This window comes from Hyla sarda, chromosome 8, assembly GCF_029499605.1.
Source record: "Hyla sarda isolate aHylSar1 chromosome 8, aHylSar1.hap1, whole genome shotgun sequence".
NCBI classification, from domain to species: Eukaryota; Metazoa; Chordata; class Amphibia; order Anura; family Hylidae; genus Hyla; species Hyla sarda.
The window spans coordinates 196,180,439-196,202,759 of record NC_079196.1 but is presented as its reverse complement, the minus strand read 5'-3'; the positions used below and the strand labels follow the sequence as shown (position 1 = coordinate 196,202,759).

The following is a 22,321-nucleotide window of genomic DNA, read 5'->3' as shown; positions in this document are numbered from 1 at the left end:
TCTGCTCAGTCTCAGTCAGATTCACAGACAGGGAAGGGGCGTTCAGTGGGGCTGATCGGGACCATCGCGGTGAAATTGCTATGTCCCGATCAGCTAGAGCGCAAGCGGAGGTCCCCTTACCTGCCTCCGTCGTGTACGATCGGCGATTGATTGCTCCAAGCCTGAGAACCAGGCTTGAGCAATCGACCGCCTATAACACTGATCAATGCAAAGCTATGGCTTTGCAGGGATTAGTGTCCAAGATCAGTGTGTGTAGTGTTATAGCCCCCTATGGGAGCTTAACACCGAAAAAAAATGAAGTGTAAAAAAAAGTTAATGAAGGCCATTAACCACTACCCTAATAAAAGTTTGAATCACCCCCGTTTTCCCATAAAAAAAGTGTACATAAAAATAAACATGTGGTAACGTCGCGTGCGGAAATGTCTGAATTATAAAAATTGGCTTATGCGCAAAAAATTTCCAAAGTCCAAAATAGCGTATTTTCGGTCACTTTTTATATAATGAAAGAATGAATAAAAAGCGATAAAAAAAGTCCAATTAATACAAAAATGGTACCAATAAAAACTTCAGATCACGGCGCAAAAAATGAGCCCTCATACCGGCCCATACGTGAAAAAATAAAAAACTTATAGGGATCAGGAGATGACAATTTTTAACGTATACATTTTCCTGCATGTAGTTATGATTTTTTTCAGAAGTACGACAATATCCAACCTATATAAGTAGGGGATCATTTTAATTGTATGGACCTACAGAATAAAGATAAGGTGTCATTTTTACCGAAAAATGCACTGCGTGGAAACGGAACCCCCCAAAAGTTACAAAATGGCATTTTTTCTTCAATTTTGTCGCACAGTGAATTTTTTTTCCGCAAAAAATAAGCCATCATATGGAATTTTAGGTGCAAATTTTGACTTTTAGAAGGTGATGAGGGAAAAATGAAAATGCAAAAACGGAAAAACCCTGCGCCCTTAAGAGGTTAACAAAGTACATTAGTATTTTTTTTATTAGCTTAACCCCTTAAGGACAAAGCCCATTTTGGCCTTAAGGACCAGACCAACTCTTTTATATTTCCATCCACAGACCCATATAAGGGCTTGTTTTTTGCGTTACCAATTGTACTATATTTACATCACTTATTTTACCATAAAATGTACGGCACAACCACACAAATATTATTTATAAGGAATAATTCAAAAGAAAACAACAATTTAGCAAATCTTGGAATGTTTTGTTTTCACACTGTACACTTTACGGTAAAAATTACATGTTTTCTTTATTCTGTGGGTCAATACGATTAAAATGATACCCATGTTATATGCTTTTCTTTCATTGTACTGCTTAAAAGAAATCTTGTAATATCTAAATCTTGTAAAAAAAAAAAAAAAAAAGTTTGAAATTGCCCTATTTTGACCAACTATAACTTTCAAATTTTTCCGTATATGGGGCGGTATGAAGGCTCATTTTTTGTGCCCTGATACTTAGTTTTTATCAGTACCACATTTGCCTATGTTTTACTTTTTATAAATTTTTTATAAAAAGTAAAAAATTTTGGAATTTTTTTTACGTTTACGTAGTTCGCCGTACGGGATAATTAACAATATATTTTAATAGTTCAGACTTTTACGCATGTGGCGATACCAAATATGTGTATAAATTTTTTTTATGGGGAAAAACGGATGTTTTACCTTTTTATTGGGGAAGGGGTTTTTCACATTTACATTTTTTACTTTTTTTTTTTTTAACACTTTAATAGTCCCCATAGGGGACTATTTATAGCAATCATTTGATTGCTAATACTGTTCAGTGCTATGTATAGGACATAGCACTAATCAATATTATCGGTCATCTTCTGCTCTGGTCTGCTCGATCTCAGACCAGAGCAGAAGACCCCGGGAGATGGCCGGAGCCAGGTGAGGGGACCTCCTGCTGCCATGCTGGATGATTGGATCCCCGCGGCAGCGCTGTGGGCGATCCGATCATCCATTTAAAGTACTACACAGCCGCAGATGCCGTGATCTGTATTGATCATGGCATCTGAGGGGTTAATGACGGACATCCGTGCGATCGCAGCTGTCTGCCATAGCAGTCTGATAGCAGTCATGGCGGAGAGTAAATGTACGTCATGGTGCGTTAAGTACCACGGCACCACGGTACATTTACATCCATTGTCGTTAAGGGGTTATCCATCATAAGGTGATTTTAGTACGTACCTGGCAGACAGTAATGGACATGCTTAGGAAGGATCTGCGCTTGCCTTGGGGCTAAATGGCTATGTTGTGAGATTACATAACACTGTGGCTAGCTTTTTGTGAACTGGTATTTCCTTTTTGAGTTTTCTTCTTTGCCTACAAATCCCATAATTCCATTTTACCCACACATTAGCCACCCCACCCATTGAAACATAAATGAGCTGCATCCATTCAAAAGACCTGTGGTTTTAAATCAGGGTGCCTACAGTTGTTGCATTAGTTGCAGATTTAGCTCTCTCACACCAAGCGATTGCTCCACCCATTGAAGCAGACAGGCTCCCTGTCATCATCTGACCAGTGAGGTCAGGTCTCGGCTGCATTGAAACCTGGGAAAAATCTGACAACAGTCATTTTGTATGCTGTTAAAAATAAATTTTGGGGTGAAAAATCACAGAAGAATTGTGAGAAAACCATCACACACGGGTATAGACACTGTATTATGAACTAAACTAACTTTACAGTCCCTGTAGCATAGTCAAATGAAAAAAAAATCCTGGAATACCCCTTTAAAGGAAAAGTATCATGGAAAAAAAATGTATCCCCTATCCAAAGATTAAGGGATACGTTTTAGATCCTGGGAGTCCGAGCACTAGGGCCCCCCGCGATCTCCTGTTGAGAGCACCGGCTCTCCATCACAGGGGCGTGTCACACCCCCGCCCCCTCCATATAGCTCTATGGGAGAGCCAAAGATTGCCAAACAGCTCTCCAATAGATCTATATGTTAGGGACGCGACGGCCCCTTTGGGCAGTGGTCGTGACACGCCCGTGATTGAGAGTTGGGGCTCAAAAGGAGAACGCGGGGGGCCCAGGGCTCAGACACCCTGGGATCTAAAATTTACCCCCTATCCTTCAGAGAGGGGTTCAGTTTTATTTTCATGATACTTAACCTTTAAAGGGAATTGGTCATCAGAAAATGACCAATTGTTTAAATCAGGTTTTTATGTTAAAGTGTACCTCATAAACAAGAAAACAAACAAAAAAAAAAAGAAAACAGAAAAGGCTCCAGGCTTACTCTAAAACTGGTGCTGAACCTGTCCGTGTGCTTAAAGGGGTTATCCAGGAAAAAACTTTTTTTTATATATCAACTGGCTCCAGAAAGTTAAACAGATTTGTAAATTATTTCTATTAAAAAATCCTATCCCAACCCCATATCCTGACCTCCTATGCCGTCCTCCTATGCCGTCCTCCTATGCCGTCCTCCTATGCCGTCCTCCTATGCACCATCCTCCTATCCTGTCCTTAGGTGAGGCTGATTTGTGATGAAAATACTCTAAGCTGAAAATAGAAGGGGATGTGGCTTTGTGGGAGTGGGGGTGATATGCAAGCCAGACCGATGCACAAAGAGGGTAGATAAAAAGGGGTGGGGCTTAAACAGTGGGCGTGTCTTTGTGAAATGAGGTGTCCTTGCAAGCCGGACTGACACATTCACCAGGAGATGCAGAGCGGAGCTTGTGGAATAAAGTACTGGAAGTCCCATATACTTGCATGGGATTGAAACAAAAACCCATCTTTTATATAAGGGTGTAGGTAAGGGTTAATTTAACTATCATATATTTTTATTTGACATATAAGTAATATGTATACCAGGTATATTTGAAATATCTCCAGCCGTATGGAAATTATGTGGGAACATACATTTCCCATAGATTTGCATAGGACTTTAAACAAAAACCCCGACCCTCACAAATGGGGGTAGTTAAGAGTTAAATTAACTATCCTATATTTTAAGTGGACATATAAGTAACATGTGACCAAGTATTATCAAAATATCTCCAGCCGTTTGGTTATGCAGTAAAATATTTCCCTTAGACTTGTATGGGACTTTAAACAAAAATCCAGACCCTGGCAAATGGGGGTGAGAAAGGGTTAAATCACCTATCCTATGTTTGTTGTTGACATTTAAGTAACATGTGTGCCAAGTTTCATGTTAATATCTTCAGGCGTTTGGACGTGATGCTGGAACACACACACATATTGAGTTTTATACATAGATATACACACACACACAATACATTCCTACATTACCCTTAAAGGACAACTGTAGTGGTTCGCTTTTATATATGCTCGGGCCTCAAAAACAAACAAAATAAACTCATACATACCTTCCTACGAGCCCCCGTTGGTCCGGCACAGGCCTCACGGTCCGGCAGTGCTGACGTCATTCCACTTAGTGGGGACGCCGCAGAGCCGTCGGCGTATAACCGGCCGTAGCGAGGTCCTGCCCTGGCCTGTGATAGGCTGAGCCCACTGTCATGTAAGAAGCCGGCCAGAGCTCCTTACAGGACAGTGGGCTCAGCCTATCACCGACCGGGGCGGGACATCGCTATGGCCGGTGATACGCCGATGGCTCTGCGGCGTCCCCCTCCCCAGAAAGTGGAATTACGCCACACTGCCGGACCGTGAGGCCTGTGCCGGACTAACGGGGGCTCGTAGGAAGGTATGTATGAGTTTATTTTTGAGGCCCGGGCACAGGCATATATAGAAGTGTACCACTACAGATGTCGTTTAAGGTAGATGAAGGGAAATGGCGAAACACTAGGTGGTGCTATATTAGTTTAAAAATTATATAGTATAAAAAAAATTACTTTGGGTGTGTAAAAAAATTTAATCCTATTTAGAATTGAAAAATAAAGAATCTAATAAAAAAAAAATATATATATTATATATAAATATATAAATAAAGAAAAAATATGTTTCGCTGTAAAAACAGCGCTATCAAGAGGCTATGTGGCTACATTGTAGCCACGTAGCCTCTTGATAATGCTGTTTTTACAGCGAAACATGTCGGGGGTGGCTATGCCTATATTTTAAGTTGCACGTCATTGTGTTGCCATTGCGGCTTGCTGCAGCGCCGCTAATACATTGCTCATCAGATAGGGGTTTCCCTACTGGTCATTTTGGATTGTTCATAGCAACACTCTGACACTTATTTTTAACAAATTTTGTGGGATTATTTTATAAGATACTAATAAAAGTTACATTGTAGGGGATTATAAAAAGAGGGGAGTTAGTGACTCTTGGGCTTCGGCCCCGGGGTTTGTAGTTATTGTGTCTTAGGACCCCTCATTCCCCATTTGGGGAGTTTTTGAGTTTGTGCATTGACAATCCAACACAATGGGAAGCACATTGAAACATTTTATAAGTGATCAGAAACTTGTAAATAACTCATGAAAGAATAAAGTTACGTTAAAACCAAGAACATCATTGTTTTTCTTGTGAAATTACCAATAAGTTTGATGTGTCACATGACCCACTTCCTATTGAAAAAACAAAAGTTGGATTCAAAATGGTCAACTTCAAAATGGCCGCCATGGTCACCACCCATCTTGAAAAGTTTCCCCCCTCACATATACTAATGTGCCACAAACAGGAAGTTAATATCACCAACCATTCCCATTTTATTAAGGTGTATCCATATAAATGGCCCACCCTGTGTGTGTGTGTGTGTGTGTGTGTGTATATGGATATATTGATATATTTGTGGGTTGATTCGTTTTAGGTTCTGAAGTATGATATTCATGCCTATGAAAAACAACTTCAAATTTAAATAGTTTTATTACAGAATCTGCACAGGAGCTGCGTGACATGGGCAGGTCTCATTACCTGAGCAACTAACGATGTGTTCTTGCCCATTTAAGCAGATGTTCAAACAACAATTAGAGGAAAGTCACCGACCGCAGATGCCTTTGCTTACTTATTTGCAGAACCAATCTATTTTTCTTAATCTCATTAGTAACAAGTATATAGTGACATTAGGCATCAGCTACCTGGCAAACGAGGAAACAGATAAGTGATTCTAGAAATGCAGGTTAAATACAGGAGACTGCGGCACGTTCAATGGCGGCAATTAAAAACAGCTTCAATGGACAGAATCTCTGAAGGAGAAATGACAGGCATTTGATTAAAGTGACTGTACTTTTGTCAGACGTGGATGCGTCATTAGACAGGTCCTGGGTGATCTCCTCTAGGACATCTACCTCTCTTTATCTATGCCCCTGTGGTAATCTGCTGCTAAGTTCTCATAATTACCGGATCAGCCATGTAAGGGTGAACTGCTTACTAAGTTTGGCAGATGTTAAGGGTCATCATTAAACACTCAGGCCTTAAGACCCATCGCCACAGCAGGGGAATAAAGGATAAGCTGCTGCCCCGGTGTATCTACACCATAAGGAATCCATAATCATAGGCACACACTTGGCTAAGCTCAGTGGGGTTTAGGAGAGGTCAGAAAGTTCAGCAGGTATTCTAATCTCTAACAAACTTCTTATACTCTGTAGCTTGAAAATTTTTACAAATACATATTGCTCAAAGGATGATTTTCCTTTAATTGGTGACTGTTTAAAGAAGATCATTTCATTTACTAAAAATGAATCCTAAACACAGAAAAAGCTTCACACTACGTGTCTCATTTTCCTGCAATATGCTGACAACTGCCTGCTGTTAGGGGAATTCTATCTTTAGCAGTAAAGACACCATTACAGAATACAGGATGTGGGTTGGGTTTAGCTAGTGCTATCTGCAGGAGAAAGCCTGGACTATGTGAGCATGTCTACCCGATCCTGAAAGGTAAATCAAGACTCTCCACTTATCTCTGTCCCTTGTGTTGCGTATAATAATAATTATCAGCAGCAGTTTACTGCTTAGACCAGGGCTGCTTCTGTGGTCTGTTTCCTTGGTGTGATGCTGTTGCAGTTTTTTATTCTGTTCATGTAGCACCTTTCAAAGTGCATTAATAACAGCTTCCCTTCCATTCCATCTATAAGTAATGTACTGTAAATCATTCATCAGCACAGCACCAATCTGTTCAGTTAAGTGCACTCTCTTTAGTGCTATGCCATGGTAAAGCATAGAGTAGGTGTGACTGTCCAGACAAGTGAGGGAAAGGAAACCCAGGTTAAAGTGCTGTTGACAAATAACCCAGCTCTGCTCCTGCCCCCTAAAATGAAGAGAATGAGAAACAGCTGTGGACCATGCAGATAATTCTTAGTTTAATAGAGAGGTACGCTTTAAGGTGCTTATACACCAGCACTAGCCAGTGGTTTTATACTTGAACAACCAACAGCAATCTCTCTTCACCTTTCATACACCTGAACGTTCTCAATGCGGACAGGAATGTAAACTACTGCCAGACACATCTGGCGTTGACTCCTATCCTTTTGAGAAGAAAACCCTTGACAGTTGGCGAATGACAGATTCAGACTGATATAAAGAATTTAAAGGGAATCTGTCTGATCAATATTATGCTCAGAGCTGCAGACATGGGCTGATAACAATGGAGATGAAACAAATGACACCTGTTCTCTAAGCTGGTGGCTGTTTGCATGCCTCCTCCCTCTACCACCCTTTCCTGCTAGGCCTCCAGCACTGTGCCCTGTACTTAATTAGCCAAGAGAGGGACCTAAGCTCTGAGCATGATATAGAACTGACATCTTCTCTTTAACAATTCCAGAAGGTGGCAACCAGCAAATCCTTTAGTTTAAATTATTTGAAAGGCAAATCTCCACCTCCGGACTGCCGGGGGTTCAAAAGTGTCAGATCGCTGGGGTTCTGACCGTTGGGACCCCCCGCAATCTGACATTTATCCTCTATCCTTAGAATAGGGGATACATTTTTAGATACTACAATTCTCCCTTAACAATATGTAATTTTCAGATCCAACATTCAAGCTCATCAAATGGTTTTTTGATGGAGGGATTTATTTTATGTATATTTTATATTTTTTATGGTCAGGGAGCCTTAAAAATAAAAAAAACTAATAAATAATCATCTGCTGATTTAATAGAACCTGCAGGAGAGGTAGCCTATAAAATATCCAATGCAGTTGTCAACCCAGCCTTAGGCCTCGTTCAGATTGCCGTCGGACTCCGCTATTCAGAGCTCCATCGGCAATCCGGCCAGAAGCACCACGGAAGCACTATTTTTTTCTCAGCTAAATTCCTGTAAAATTACCGGATCACCAACGGACCCCATGCAAGTGAATGGGGTTCATCGGGACCCGATAGTAGCCATTTGCATCAGACCCATTTTCGGGTCCATTCGGCTTTAAAAAAAAAAAAAAATAAATAAATAAAAACATCTGACCCTTGATGGGTCGGATGCGAAAGGCAATGTGAACGAGGCCTTAGATAACTGCTGGAAAAATGATTTTTTAGTATCCAACAGATATCTTTCCTGCATGTTTGTTCTGAACAGGTAGAGGGGAGACTGCTGCTACCAGACACCTCTCATGGTGGCTCATCTGCCCTAAAGCAAAAGGGTTAGGCACATGAAATCCAACATGCCTGTCCCTTCTCCCCCTATTAGCCAGTGTACACATCAGATGGATGGCCAACGCAGCTGGGTGGTTTTGGCCAACACAAATTTCATGTGTACGGCCAACTTTAGTTGCTGGATGCTGTTTTTGATAAATGTGGGCCATAGAGATCAATTTTATATTTCTGGCAGCCTAGATCCACAAGGGAGGCTTACTGAATTCTATTTTATTGTTGAGTTTATTATAACAGCTCCTATTAAAGGAGTACTCCGGCGCGCACTTTTTTCCTTTTATCCCGTCCGGGCTGCAAAATAAAAGAAAACACACTTTCTCTTACCTGCCAACGAGCCCCCGGAGCTCCGGTATACTCCGGTACAGGTGTTCGGTCCCCGGGCTGTATTCTTCTTACTTCCTGTTAGCCCGGCACGTCACACGGAGCTTCAGCCTATCACCGGCCGAGGCGGGACATCGCTGCGGCCGGTGATAGGCTGAAGCTCCGTGTGACGTGCCGGGCTAACAGGAAGTAAGAAGAATACAGCCCGGGGACCGAACACCTGTACCGGAGTGTACCGGAGCTCCGGGGGCTCGTTGGCAGGTAAGAGAAAGTGTGTTTTCTTTTATTTTGCAGCCCGGACGGGATAAAAGGAAAAAAGTGCGCGCCGGAGTACTCCTTTAAGTTAGTAATGTTATTGTCTATGCAGGGAATAGGAAGCACTGGAATAGAAAACCTGGGCTCTGGCCACTATAAAGAAATATTAAGAAATGGTGAGCAAAGAATTTCGAGTTTCTTTTGAGCAGAAAAAAAGATGAAATGGTATTCAGTGATAGACATTTATTTCAAGCATTCCACTTCAGACGTCTCCATTGCCGATCAGCGTCCTGCGCCCTCCATAAATCAAACACACGTGTCAAAAGGCATTACTGCATTAGCACAGGGCACGATGAAAAGTAAAACTGCAATCTCTTCCATAGCAGCCACATGGTAACAGAATCACACAACTACTGATCTATACGAGTGCAAAATCTATTCTGTTTTGTGCCAATCAGCTGCTTTGCAGGAAACAAACCAAACACAACACAAACAAGGTCCACTGCAGAAGACAAATCCAGGTTAAATATATCCTGTGTCTACAATCCTGGACACCCAACGACTTGTAGATAAAAAGAGACTGGTCCAGAAGGAGCAATGTAACAAAATCTTAATTTATAGTGTCCATACATTATAGAAAAAATTGCTTAGCAGCCAGAAAATTGACGCGTTTCTGGTGCCTAGGCATTCTTAACCATGCCCATGATTAATGGTGTCTAGGTGCCAGAAACGCGTCTGTATTCTGGCTAAACACATTTTTGTAATGCATGGATACGATAAAGTAAGAAGTCTTTTTCTTGTCTACAGGTCGTTTCTACTAACCCTTGAACAGCCACAGTATTTGGCTTCACTACCAATAATGCTTTGCAGCTGGCATAGCCACCAAGTGGCACAAATGCAAAGCTGCAAATGTGAAGATCCAGCAGCTGCAGTTTAAAGACGTCTTACTTTATTGTGTCCAAGCATTACAAAAAAATTACTTAGCAGACAGGAGACCGACGCATTTCTGGTGCCTAGGCACCCTTAAGCATGCCCATGATTAAGGGTGTCTAGGTGCCAGAAACGCGTCCGTAGTCCGGCTAAGTGTTTTGCTGTAATGCAGAGACACAATAAATGAAGTAAAAAGTATTTTAACTGCACCTGCTGTATCCATCTGTTTGTCTACATATATTAACCCCTGAGCAGCCATAAACCTGGGCCTCGTTACCAATAACGTTTTGGCAGCTGGCATAACTGCCAAGTAGCACAACTGCAAAACTGCAATCCATCACTGCTTGCTACAATTAAACTGTGAATACAAAAGGGGAATAATAAAGTTCCCGCCGGTCCGGAGCAGTCAGAGGGCGAGAACGTTTTATCTGCCATAAGTACAGGACGTGCACAACACTATGCATGACTAAAGACCTCAACAAATAAATGGCCGGGGTACGTTAAATCTTTCAATATAAGTGTAGAAAAGGCTGCGGAATCTCAGCAAACAGGATGTTCTTGTAGAAAATGAACAGAGAAAAATAAACAGGAGGGAAAATGTATCGGCTTATCCTACAGGCACGCTCAAAAAGGGCACAAAAAGTGGCCCCTGCTTCTCAAAAAACTGAACGCATATTATACACAATACAACAAAACCTCAGATTCAGCAACATTATTATGCTGATGTCAACTCTCCACGTCTCCTCTTCTCTGCCGGGCAGAGAGGAACCTGTATAGTGTGGAATTACAAAAGACAACAAGGGGAAGGAAAAAGGAGTGGGCAAAGTGTTGACATCAGCAGATCTCACGCTGAAAGCTTCTGATTTTATTTAAAAAACAAAAGGGGGGCTAGACGACAGCGTTATGAGAGATTCATCATGGCGAGATGCTCACTGCAATATGGCAGCATGTAACAGGAAGCCAGACACCTATATGATTTTGTCGCAGCAACAGGGTGGGCCTCTGATGAATGAAATATGGGTAAGACCAAAGGACTTCAGCTGTTGCGAGTGTCCCTGTTTTGCAAAAGCTGTAGAGCAACAGGTTGGAAATTACTGTACTAGACCAGTGGTCTCCAAAATGCAGCCCTCCAACTGTTGCAAAACTACAACTCCCAGCATGCCCGGACAGCCGTTGGCTGTCCGGGCATGCTGGGAGTTGGAGTTTTGCAACAGCTGCAGGCTCACAGTTTGGAGACCACTGCAGTCGACAAATCACAATGATGGTGGTATTCACCGTCACAGCCAGGTACTGGACATTGATGGTTCAGGTTCTACGGAACAGTCAATCCGGACTCATAGCAAATATGGCACTATCTGACACCATCTAAAGGAGTCTACATAGTGCCGGCACTTGAGCGGCTGCAGAGATTTACGTCCGCCCATTACACAAAATCAGTTAAGAGCTTGGTTGTAATTAGAATAGTAGAGAGTGATCTGTAAATACCCCATAAAAGCCGAGAGAGGAACAGATATTTGCTAAAGAGTCCCTCTGGAATTTCTCTTTATCCTATTGCTTTTATAGCACTAACATTTTCAGCAGCGCTGCACGGCCATAGTTATCGGTCAAAGTGCAATTTTCTGATGTGAAGCGCATATAGATATTTTTGCATCTCAGCTTGTTATCCCGTATCCATAAGATAAGGGATAACAAGCTTATCAGTGGGGGGTCAGGCCGCTGAAACATTTAGCGGCCCCCACAGAGAAAGAATGAAGCGGTGGTTGCGTAGGTGCGGTGCGTGCCGTTCATTCTAAGGACAAGTATTTTGCCTTTCTTTAATAGCGGTCAGACCCCTACCAATCAGCTTGTTATCCTCCTATAGTATGGATAGTAGGGATCGACCGATATAGTTTTTTTAGGGCTGATACCGATAAACAGTGGAGGTTAGGGCCGATAGCCGATAACTTATACCGATATTCCGGTATAAGTTATCGGCTATTTATCCCCCCGCGACACTGCTGCAGATCATTGATTTAAAGTGGGCGCTTTAAATGAATGCACTGCAGTGGCTTTTGCTGTGCCATTGGCCGCCGCCGCCGCCACCACCCGCTTCTCTCCCCCTACCTGTCAGGGTGGTCCGGGCCATCCATCCTTCCTGTAGTGTCCGGTGGCATACCGGGTGGAGGGTGAACCAGTCCGGGCTGTCCTTCTTCTCCGGGGGTCATCTTCTCCACTCCGGGCAGGCTCCGACCTAGTAACGCCGCTGCGCAGTGACGCCCGGGCGCAGCGTTGCACCTGATGTCACGGCGTAGCGGCGTCTATGCAGCGTACTAGGCCGGAGCCTGCCCGGAGTGGAGTAGAGCACCCCCGGAGAAGAAGGACAGCCCGGACCGGTTCACCTTCCACCCGGAATGCCGCCGGACACTACAGGAAGGTTGGATGGCCCGGACCACCCCCATTACGGGTAAGTTTAATTTTTTTTTATTGACTCGGAGGGTGGGGGAGGGGCCGACCGGTATAGCGGTATGGGCAAAAATCCATACCGTGGGAGAAAAAAAATGGTATCCGGTTCATACCAGTATACCGCCCAGCACTACGGTGGGGGGTGCGACACGGTGGGTCGGGGGGGGGGGGGGGGGGTTGGTGGGGGCGGTGCGGGGGGGCGGGCATTATCGGCTTATCGGCAAGGTAATTGCCGATACTGATAATGCCCAAAATCGTGATTATTGGCCGATAATATCGGCCATACCGATAATCGGTCGATCCCTAATGGATAGGGGCTAAAAGTATGTATTCCCATCTCAGCATGTTATCCCAGATCCTGATTCGCGCCCTCCCTGTCACCGGACTGGAACACACTGTAGGGTTGCCGTATCATCCTGTAATCATAGTCTCTATTATCATCCCCCAATTGTAACACACTGCATAGGACTGTTACTATATACCGGACATATTTAAGCTATATCAGCCTAGCAGTGATTACCTTGGGGATGTATGTGAACAACCATAGTAGTGCGCCTGATCTATCTGCACCAGCTTATTGGCTGACTGCACTGGTGTCAGCATCTTCACTCTGATGATTTACGGAGTTTTGTTTTGTAAGTGTGTTGTACTTTTGCTGTGCATACCTTATATCGCCCAACACTTATGTGATGCTTGTCCCCTGATGAAGTGCGGGCGACTGATGTTATTAGGTCTCTTGAATGGAAACGCGTTGGGACAGGGATGATTCTTTTGTATTATGATATTTAAGAAGAGCATGTAAAGATCAGCTGCACAACTGCAGTGCCTTACCATACTTGGCAGACATTTGTATTTATTGTAGATAAATTGTCTAGTTTTCTTACATGGGAATTGTCACTTTATTTAATTTTGGTATATTATTATTATTATTTTTTATATCTTAATATTAAAAGTTACGTTTTAACGGAACCTCTGTCTATAGGACATTATATATTGTTTGAGTTGATGCCGAGAGGTATTCTATTGGGTTTATGTGTGGCCTCATCCATATAAATACATAAGCAGTTTTTATCTTGGAACGATAAGGCATAATAGGCAGATTGGTGGGTGTCCAACCGCTGAAACATTCAGCAGTCCACATAGAGAATTAATGTAATGGTGGCTGCGCAGGGACAATTATGTTGCCTTTCTTGGGAACAACAGGGGTTTCAGCGGTCAGACCCCAAACAATCAATCAATCAGCTTGTTACCCCCTTTCCTATGGATAGTGGATAACAAGCTTAGATAGTATAAAGGGCTAAAAGTATGTATTCCTGTCTTATACTGTATGCATAAGAAAAGGAATAACGGTATTTCAAAAACGTAAAGGGGTATTCCCATCTCAGCTTGTTATCCTGTATCTAAATGATAAGGGATAACAATCTGATTGGTGGGGGTCCAGGCGCAAAAACATTCAGAAGCCCCCATAAAGAATGAATGGAGCGGTGGCTGCGCATTCTGGGGGTGGCTTGGTTCATTCTGGGGACAATTATATAGCCGTTTACGGGATCAGCGGGGGTATAGCAGTGAGAGCCCAACTATGGATTAGGGGCTAACAAGCTTAGATAGTATAGGGGGTTAAAAGTATGTTTAAAAAAAGTTTAAAAAAAACTAAAAATATAAAAATTCAGCGCACAACTTTTCCCATTAATCAAATACATTTTTTAAATTAAATTAAAATATAAACATAACTGGTATTGCTGCATTAGAAACTGTCCTAACTATTAAAGGGAAAGCGCCATCAGGTTGGTAGAATTTAACTTGCTGACATGGGACAATAGGGCAGGAAACACTGATTATCAATGTATCTCCATTATGCCTCTACAGTGCACCATTTTTAAGTAGCATTTATTTATATTATTATACTAATGAGGGTGTCTGGTGCACGGGGGGTCTACTTTACCCCTAGAGGCCCAGATGTGCTCATCTGCTGCTGCAAAAGTGACTCCTCATGATCAAAAAGTCACAACTACCCAGGTGGTGTGATGGTACAAAAAAAAAAAAAAAAAAACTACCGCACACTACCTGCAAAAAAAAAAAAAAAAAAAAAAAAAAACCTTATTCAAAACGGCTCTGTTGAGATTTAAAAAAAAAAATTATTACAAAATGAGATAGAAAAAAATAAAAATGAATGAATGAATATATAAATGAATGAAACGCTGGTGAGAAAAACTGCTATGGCAAGAAGGGGTTAATAGTGTTGAAATACCAATATTGGCAAGACAGTCACTGCAGCAAGTCAATGCAAATGAGTTGGGACTCTACGGTAGTGGTCTCAAGACTGTGGCTTTCCAGCTCTAACAAAACTACAACTCCCAGCATGCACTGACAACCAGAGGCCGAATGTATAATGTACACTTTGAAGAAATACCCATAAACCGTAAGATCCCCCTTATTTATGGACTTTAATTTAGATACGGCACTTGCGGCTATCACAGTTAAACTATGGTACCACATGTTGCTGAAACACAAGATTTGCTGACACCTTGTGTACAGTCCAGGTACAGCAGACAGAAAAGAATTATATTAACTGTATGAGTATGTTTACACATATATAAGAATATATGCAGTGAAACCTCCTTGAGAAGACCTTGTCCTTATAGAGACCAGATTTTAGGTATAATGTGCGTTATTATGTATAAGACCATCCTCCCAGACGACCACTTTTCAATACAATTTTGGGTGATCAGAGAATTTCCTATACTGTACTTGGTTCATATTCAGGATTTTGTTTATTTAAGCCTATTTACTATAACCTCAAGAGTTTTCCAATTTTATTGGAGGTTCTCCAAACCGGATAAATGAGACAAAATAGTTATGGCGGTATACATCTTTTCTGGATGCTACTGAAGAGAAAGACAGCCCTCCTTCTTAGAGACGGCTGATAATAGGAAACAATAGATGTTATTTATAAATTTAGCAAACATGTAAGCGTTTGATTAATAGGAGCAGTTCATGTCCTCTCCCTCTGCTGGGCAAACAGACCTGGGTGCAATGAATCACCAGGGTCGCAGCGCCTTCACTTTGCATCCAGCTGATGTGACTGGTATTGACAATATAAAGTGTCTTCTTTTTATGCTACTCTCTGTACTCGCCCACAGGGGAGCCGGGGTCAAGCGTTCTATCTTCCCTCTCTGCCAGACTCATTGACATGGGTGACAGTACAATGAAACCAAGACTGCAGACTGGCAGCTATCTGGCATAGAAGGGATAGGACTTGAGTCCCATAGAGGCAGTGGCGATAGACAAGACCATATGCTGGGAAAAACCAAGTCAAAAACAAGAGCCGGAACAAAACGGAGAGAGACACAGCACAGGGAAATCAAGACAAAAAAGCATTCCTAAAAGAGGTGTCCAGGCCGTCACACGGCTTCCCTCACAAGTTTTCTGTTTCTCCGTTTCGCCTCGGCTGCTAAATAACAACCACAGAGGTGTGAAACCAAAATACACAAACACAGCAAAGAGGGGAACCCACAGGAATAAAGAGGGGAACCCACAGCCCCCAATATAAAGGACGTTGTTAGATCACCATACTCACTTCTCAATGCTGAGAAAGAAGAGCCTGCTGATCAGCTAAACCGAATCCAAAGGATCAGCCATGGATCAGTTTAGTATGGTCAAATTGGTTCCATTTTCAAAGCGCTCCAGTTGTCTGGAAAAGATGGGTTCATCCTAAAAGACCTCAGACTGTTATCCTGGACTTAATTTGGTCAGACCAAAGAAATAAATGGCCAATCCATGACATTTGGTTTTGGCAGAGGTTTCTGTAGTTTTTATCACCCCTGCTTTCGGTTAACCCTTCCCTATTCATGCACCCTTAAAGGGGTACTCCGCCGCTAGACATATCCCTTTTCCAAAGGAAAGAGGATAAGATGTCTGATCGTGGGGTTCCCATCGCTGGGGACACCCTAGATCTCTCTGCTGCAAATATTGTAACACATTATATTTTGACAAAAATGCCACTTATCAGGCTCATTTCCAGCTCTCCCTTTCTTCTAAAGTCACTCACAGTGAAAAACGGTTAAATCCCTTTTCAGACAGATCAGCCTACTAAGAAATCAGGTTACATGTTACCTATAGAGGTTTAAGGAGAGAAGACAAGGAGGAGGAGTTCGTTAGTTACAGAGTGAACAAAGCCACACAGAGATCCACGAAGGCTACAGTATCTTGTAGTAAGCGTTATATATTAACCCAATGTTGGCTTTATAATTTACACTGCTCAGTACCGCTCTATATTGTGCCTTATACAGCTGCTTCTGACGGTGTTCTAGAGATTTAAGAGAACAGGGATCTCCTCTTGTGTGTGTGTAGTGTAAGGGAGGCATAATAGAGGCTAGTCTTCACCTATCAGAAATAAAGCAAGCAGTATAGAAAACTAGTAAAAACTCTAGGTACAAGTTATATAATAAGACAGAATTGGGGTTATTTAGTTTAGAAAAAAAGAAGGCTTAGGGGCGACCTAATAACTATATATAAATATATCAGGGGGCCGTACAGAGATCTCTCCGATGATCAGTTTATACCCAGGACTGTATCTATAACAAGGGGGCATCCTCTTGGAGAATAATAACATCGCTGGTTGTGTATACTAGATTTATATGGACAGAACGTTGATCCAGGGATTTATTCTGATGCCATATTTGGAGTCAGGAAGGAATTTTTATCTCTAGTATGAGGGTTTTTTGCCTTCCTCTGGATCGACTCAGTAGGGACTCATTAGGGTTATAGGTTGAACTTGATGGACTCTGGTCTTTTTTCAACCTTATGAACTATGTTACAGAAATAGTGCTGTTTCTCATGAACACTTGACAACTTATGCTAAGAAGCTAAAAGGATAGTGATCATTTAAGGAAAGCTTTGCTACGACTCTGGGTGACAATAACACGGGCTGATTCTTGTTTGATACCATGACACTGCTAGCAAAGTAACACGTATACTACAGATGGCGATAACCTGAACGAATGCCCCTATTCTCCAGAAGGCTACTAGAAGCTGCACATATGGCATCCATGGCACGTATGCCCTAGTCCAAGTAGTATTCAGTAGGTTGTTGCATCTCAACAATTATCTGTACAAATAAGAATAATATGTCTGCAAGGCCAAATGATACAGTGATAATTATTGGTCAAAGAGTTAATAGGTTTCCATTTTAGCCTTTGGTCTAACTGGCAAACAATGCGTGAACATATGGGCAATGATGTGCCAAAATTGTCAGCCTCATAATGAACTGATTAGAATACATATGGTGATCTCTGTTACACTAAATCACCAATAAATGTTGGAATCTATGGAATGTGTCAGCGTGTCTTCCTGGAGTCTCTCCTTTCATTAATGCTTCATATAAAGCCAAATGTGTTGTAATAAAATGGCTGTTAATGTTGTTGTATTTATGGAGATCTTCTCGCCTGTGCAGATGAGGCTAAGCTAAATATAAGCGTTCTGCCGGTGCACAGTGGGTACTCTGCATTGGAGCAGCAGTGAGAGAGTCAGGCGAGGGCTGAAGATCAAGGGATGAGGACCAGAGACTCCGACATGGAAAGGAAGCTGAAGATTTATCTGAGCAAACAAAAAGTTATCGCTGAAGATCACAAGAAAACCAAAAGGAGACGTGTTCACACACAGACAGACACTTGACCTTTTTAAGACTTAAAGTTCTTGAAGTTTATGTGGTGGAAAGAGGAAAAATGGACAAGTGTAAGGATCTTAGCAACTTTGATATGGGATAAATTGTGATGGCTAGACGACTGGGTCAAGGCATCACTAAAAAAGTAGGTCTTGTGTGGTGTTCAAGTTATCCGACAGGAGTTAATACGTACAAAAAATTCTCCAAGATAGGATGACTGGTGAAATCACAACAGGGTCATAGGCACCTTAGGCTCACTGATGTGTGTGAGGAATGAAGGCTAGCCCGTCGGGTCTGGTCCCACAGAAGATCCATAGAAGCACAAAATGCTGAAAAAGCTACTGCTGGTGATGTCAGAAAGGTGTCGGAACACACAGGGTATTGCAGTTTGCTGTTTATGTGGTTGAAGGCCCCTGGTCTACTGTCACAAGCATCTACTAAGGGCACAAGATCATCAAAAATGGACTATGGAGCAATGGAAGAAGGTGGCCCGGTCTGATGAATCCTATTCTCTTTTACATTATGTGGACAGCCGAAAGGATGTGTGTCATTTACCTGGAGAAGAGATGGCCACTGGACGCACTATGGAAGAAAGAACACAAGCCAGTGGAGACAGTGGGTTTTGCAATATTTGAAAAGACTTGGGTCGTGACATCAAGTGCATACTGTGACATATACCCCCATATCAAAGTATTGTTTAAACAAAATGAAAAAAAACCTTCATGACACTGTGATCCCCTATTCGCAGTGGACTCTTTCAGCAGGATAATTGGGGGGGGGCTTTATCAATGGTTTTACCCTGGTTTTTTGGTGTACATTGGTCGCACAGATGGTCTCAGATGCTGTCTAAAGACTTTTCATTGCGACATTTGCTTTCGAAGATTTTTCAAAAAGAATGATGATTCATGATTCCAGTTGATTTCATGCAGTCGTCAGGAATTTATGATGTATGGCTGTTCAGTCTGTTGAATCTTTTGTCCCAACTGAGCTAACTTAAGTGCAAATGTACATCAGCCTTGACTTGGATTACAAAACTGACTGCAAACAGCAGTTTTAAAAAGTTGCATATTGTGTTGCACGGGATAAAAAGCTGCACAAAAAGTTGCAGAGAGGCACTGCACAAAGGGGTGTACTGAAGAAAGAAATATGATCAGCACCAGATTTATCACATGCCCCATATCATGTAATAACTCTGGTGCAGGGACACAGTTTCCAGCAGATGAATTAATGGGGGTAAAAAAACAGGACTTCAAAAATCTGCTGGTAGTATAATGGTGCCAAATACAAGAGGACACCTTTAGATGTCTTGAGATTCTTAGGCCTTGGTGGGTCAGAGCTGTTTTGAATGGGACTTTTAGGCAGACAATTTTAGGCAAGTGGTTTTAATGTTATGGCTGCTCGCTGTAAATATAACTCACTTGTTAAACTCATTACCTGATAACAAAACTGACCAATTTCCCTTTTTTTCCCTAGTGTTTTGTTAGTGAGCCCTATTAAAATAAAAGCAGGAGAAAAATGCAATATGAGATATTTAGAGCCTCCTTGGCTCAAAGCCATGAGCGTAAGAAAAATATGACCACTGGTTGACACCCTCGCTTGTATTTAACACCTTTATCTGAGTTAGTGTATGTCTCTGTAGAAACCAGTCTGTCTCAAATTAATCAGATGTTTGTTTCAAAGCTGGACTTAGCACTGTGCAGTCAACAATTGTGATGACCACCAGAAGCCTCTAGTAAGCTCCCACTGAGATCAACTACCAGTATAAAGCCATATGCAGTTAGCTCCCTCTAGAGGTGGCTGCACACAATCAAAATTATTAAATTTTCAAGACCGAAAGAGAAATAAATGGAGTCCAAAAACATTACACATGGTGGAATACAAAGTGGGGACAATTTATAGTTTTGCTAGGATTACCTATGATTTCTGTCATACCCCTATAGTATAGACTCATGGGCCATCAGGGATAAGATGATTTATTACTGGATATTTTTGATGGCCTAACCACAGTATAGGCATTCAATCACTGATCAGCAGGATGTCAACAACCTGCACCTATGCTGATTAGCTGTTCTATGTCCTGCACTATACTGTAAGCAAAGCCAGTAGCCATGGTCTGATCATTGTATAGTATAGGTGTCAAGTAACTGTATAGTGTGAGAGGCTGAACAGCTGATTGGTGTGGGTGCCAGGTGTCAACACCATGACAATATGCAATTGATGACCTAATGATAGGCCATCAATTAAAGAGACCTGAAAAACCTCATTAATGGTATCAAAAGACTGATTTATCATGTGCTGGAAACCTACACATTTTAATTTACTACAGTTTCTCTGCTTGAGAATTGCAGACATGCATTCCTGCAGCACACAGTGACTTACCTCCATTTCAGCATTGTGTGCATGGACTTTCTGCAGATTCTCTTCAGCCTCACGGAGACGGCGACTGAGCTGTGGATTGTGCTCCGATGGAGTCAGCTCACTATCGTATGAATCCAGGATAGCCCTCATTCCATCTCTCTCCTGCATAGAACACAGCAAAAGAAAAAAGAAAAAAAAAGACATTGTCAGCAACTTTTTATGGAATATGTATAACGTATAAGTAATTTAGCTTTAGCAACTTCAACGGCCTAGCAGTGGTGGGGTGGAGGCAGGCACAACCCCTTAGTGTCACATATCATTGGTGTCACTTACATACCTTACATACTTAACATTTAAAACATTTAAATAGTATCTGTTGTTTCAAAAGATTTTTATTTTTTTCTAAAACCTGCATGGTTTTGTTTGCCAGTAGTACTCACACAGGCACTTCCTTTCTCTTGGTTGTCTGCTTGATAACAGCATAGAACCAATTCCTTTCTTACTGGTATGCCATTATATAGCAGTAGTTAAAGTGCTTTGGAATGAACAGGCTGGAACTGTGCTTTTTTTTTTTTTTTTTACGCAGTACAATACTATAAATGGCAGGTGGAGAGGGTTACTAATGAACTGGATTTACAAGATGCTTTGTGTGAAGAAAATAAACTGCTGCAGAACAGCAAAGAAAAAATTACACTTAGCATCAGACTACTACTAACAAGCTAAAGGGAGGGGTAAGAGGGGATTACAATCAAAAGGTAGAGGTGTGTGTATAAAGAAGTATGAACACAGGGCACAGCTGCCCTGAGTTTTATGGGTGGTGAAAGACTAGACAGAAGCTCTGATGTACCTAATTTACAGGCACAGTGTGGATCTTCTGGAGGGGGCAGTCTGACTTAGCTTGCATTCACACAGCCCAATGTCTCTCACTAACTCCCCTACACAAAGCACAAGCTAGGTCTGTCCTCCACTTCCTGAATACACTCTTGGTCCCTGTGACTAGAGATGGACTGAGCCTAACAAGAGGCGTTTGGATGGCAGATCACAGGAAAGGAAACATCTAGTGGCAAAAGAGTTGAGATTTTTTTAAGTAACAGCCCCACTCCAGAAAATGAACAGGAACACCCTCAAAAATTCCTACTTTTGGGTGGGATTTATAAAAATAATTTCCTTTTTAATACTTCATAATGTGGGACTGTCCAGTCAAAATCAGGATTCCTGGCAAGTATGATCTTAGGCTGGGCTACAACACCCCATAGGCTGCAATGCAATTTAGTCACTTCCGTCAGGGGTTTTGTAACGGCTGGGTTTCACCAATATAGTGACGGAACTTCTGAAGGAAGTTCCTAAACGGAGATATTTCATAGTGTGAAAGAGGCCGGACACAAGGCATGGACAAAGAACCAAATCTTTCAACCAGGAAAAAGGAAGCCAAGCATTGAATTGGATGGACATTTGCAGGGCCATGTCCAACAATGTCACCAGTTATCTCTCATTTCAGTTACTCAACTATCACTTTACCAGTCAGTATGGAACAGTTTCAGAACTGTTTAAATCTGCATTGTCAGATATTATACATTGATCTTGCCAAGTGCCGCTCAGACTGTCACTTCAATTTAGCATAGACACAATGTGCTGAATGAGTATCATTGCTGTTTGGACTGAGCCCGGAGAACGTAGGCGCAGGAGCTATTATTCCTGCAGCCCTTGTCCTACATTATGAAATACATTCTGGCCTCTCTCCAGACAACAGACTGTTTTACAGCTCCCGAATCTCATGCTGGCAATAGATTAGCTCTAGATTGGGCCTATTTAACAAATGAGCCCTACTAACATTT

At 42.0% G+C, this 22,321-nt stretch overlaps 1 protein-coding gene across 4 annotated transcripts in view; it reads right to left on the bottom strand.

Moving 5' to 3' along the window:
* MAD1L1 (mitotic arrest deficient 1 like 1) overlaps positions 1–22,321 on the bottom strand; it is a 790,601-nt gene that overhangs the window by 478,563 nt on the left and 289,717 nt on the right. For all 4 annotated transcript variants that reach the window (XM_056535643.1, XM_056535644.1, XM_056535642.1 and 1 more), the window contains exon 12: positions 20,508–20,648. In XM_056535643.1, coding sequence (XP_056391618.1) covers positions 20,508–20,648 — 141 coding nt within the window. The remainder of the gene's footprint in view (positions 1–20,507; positions 20,649–22,321) is intronic.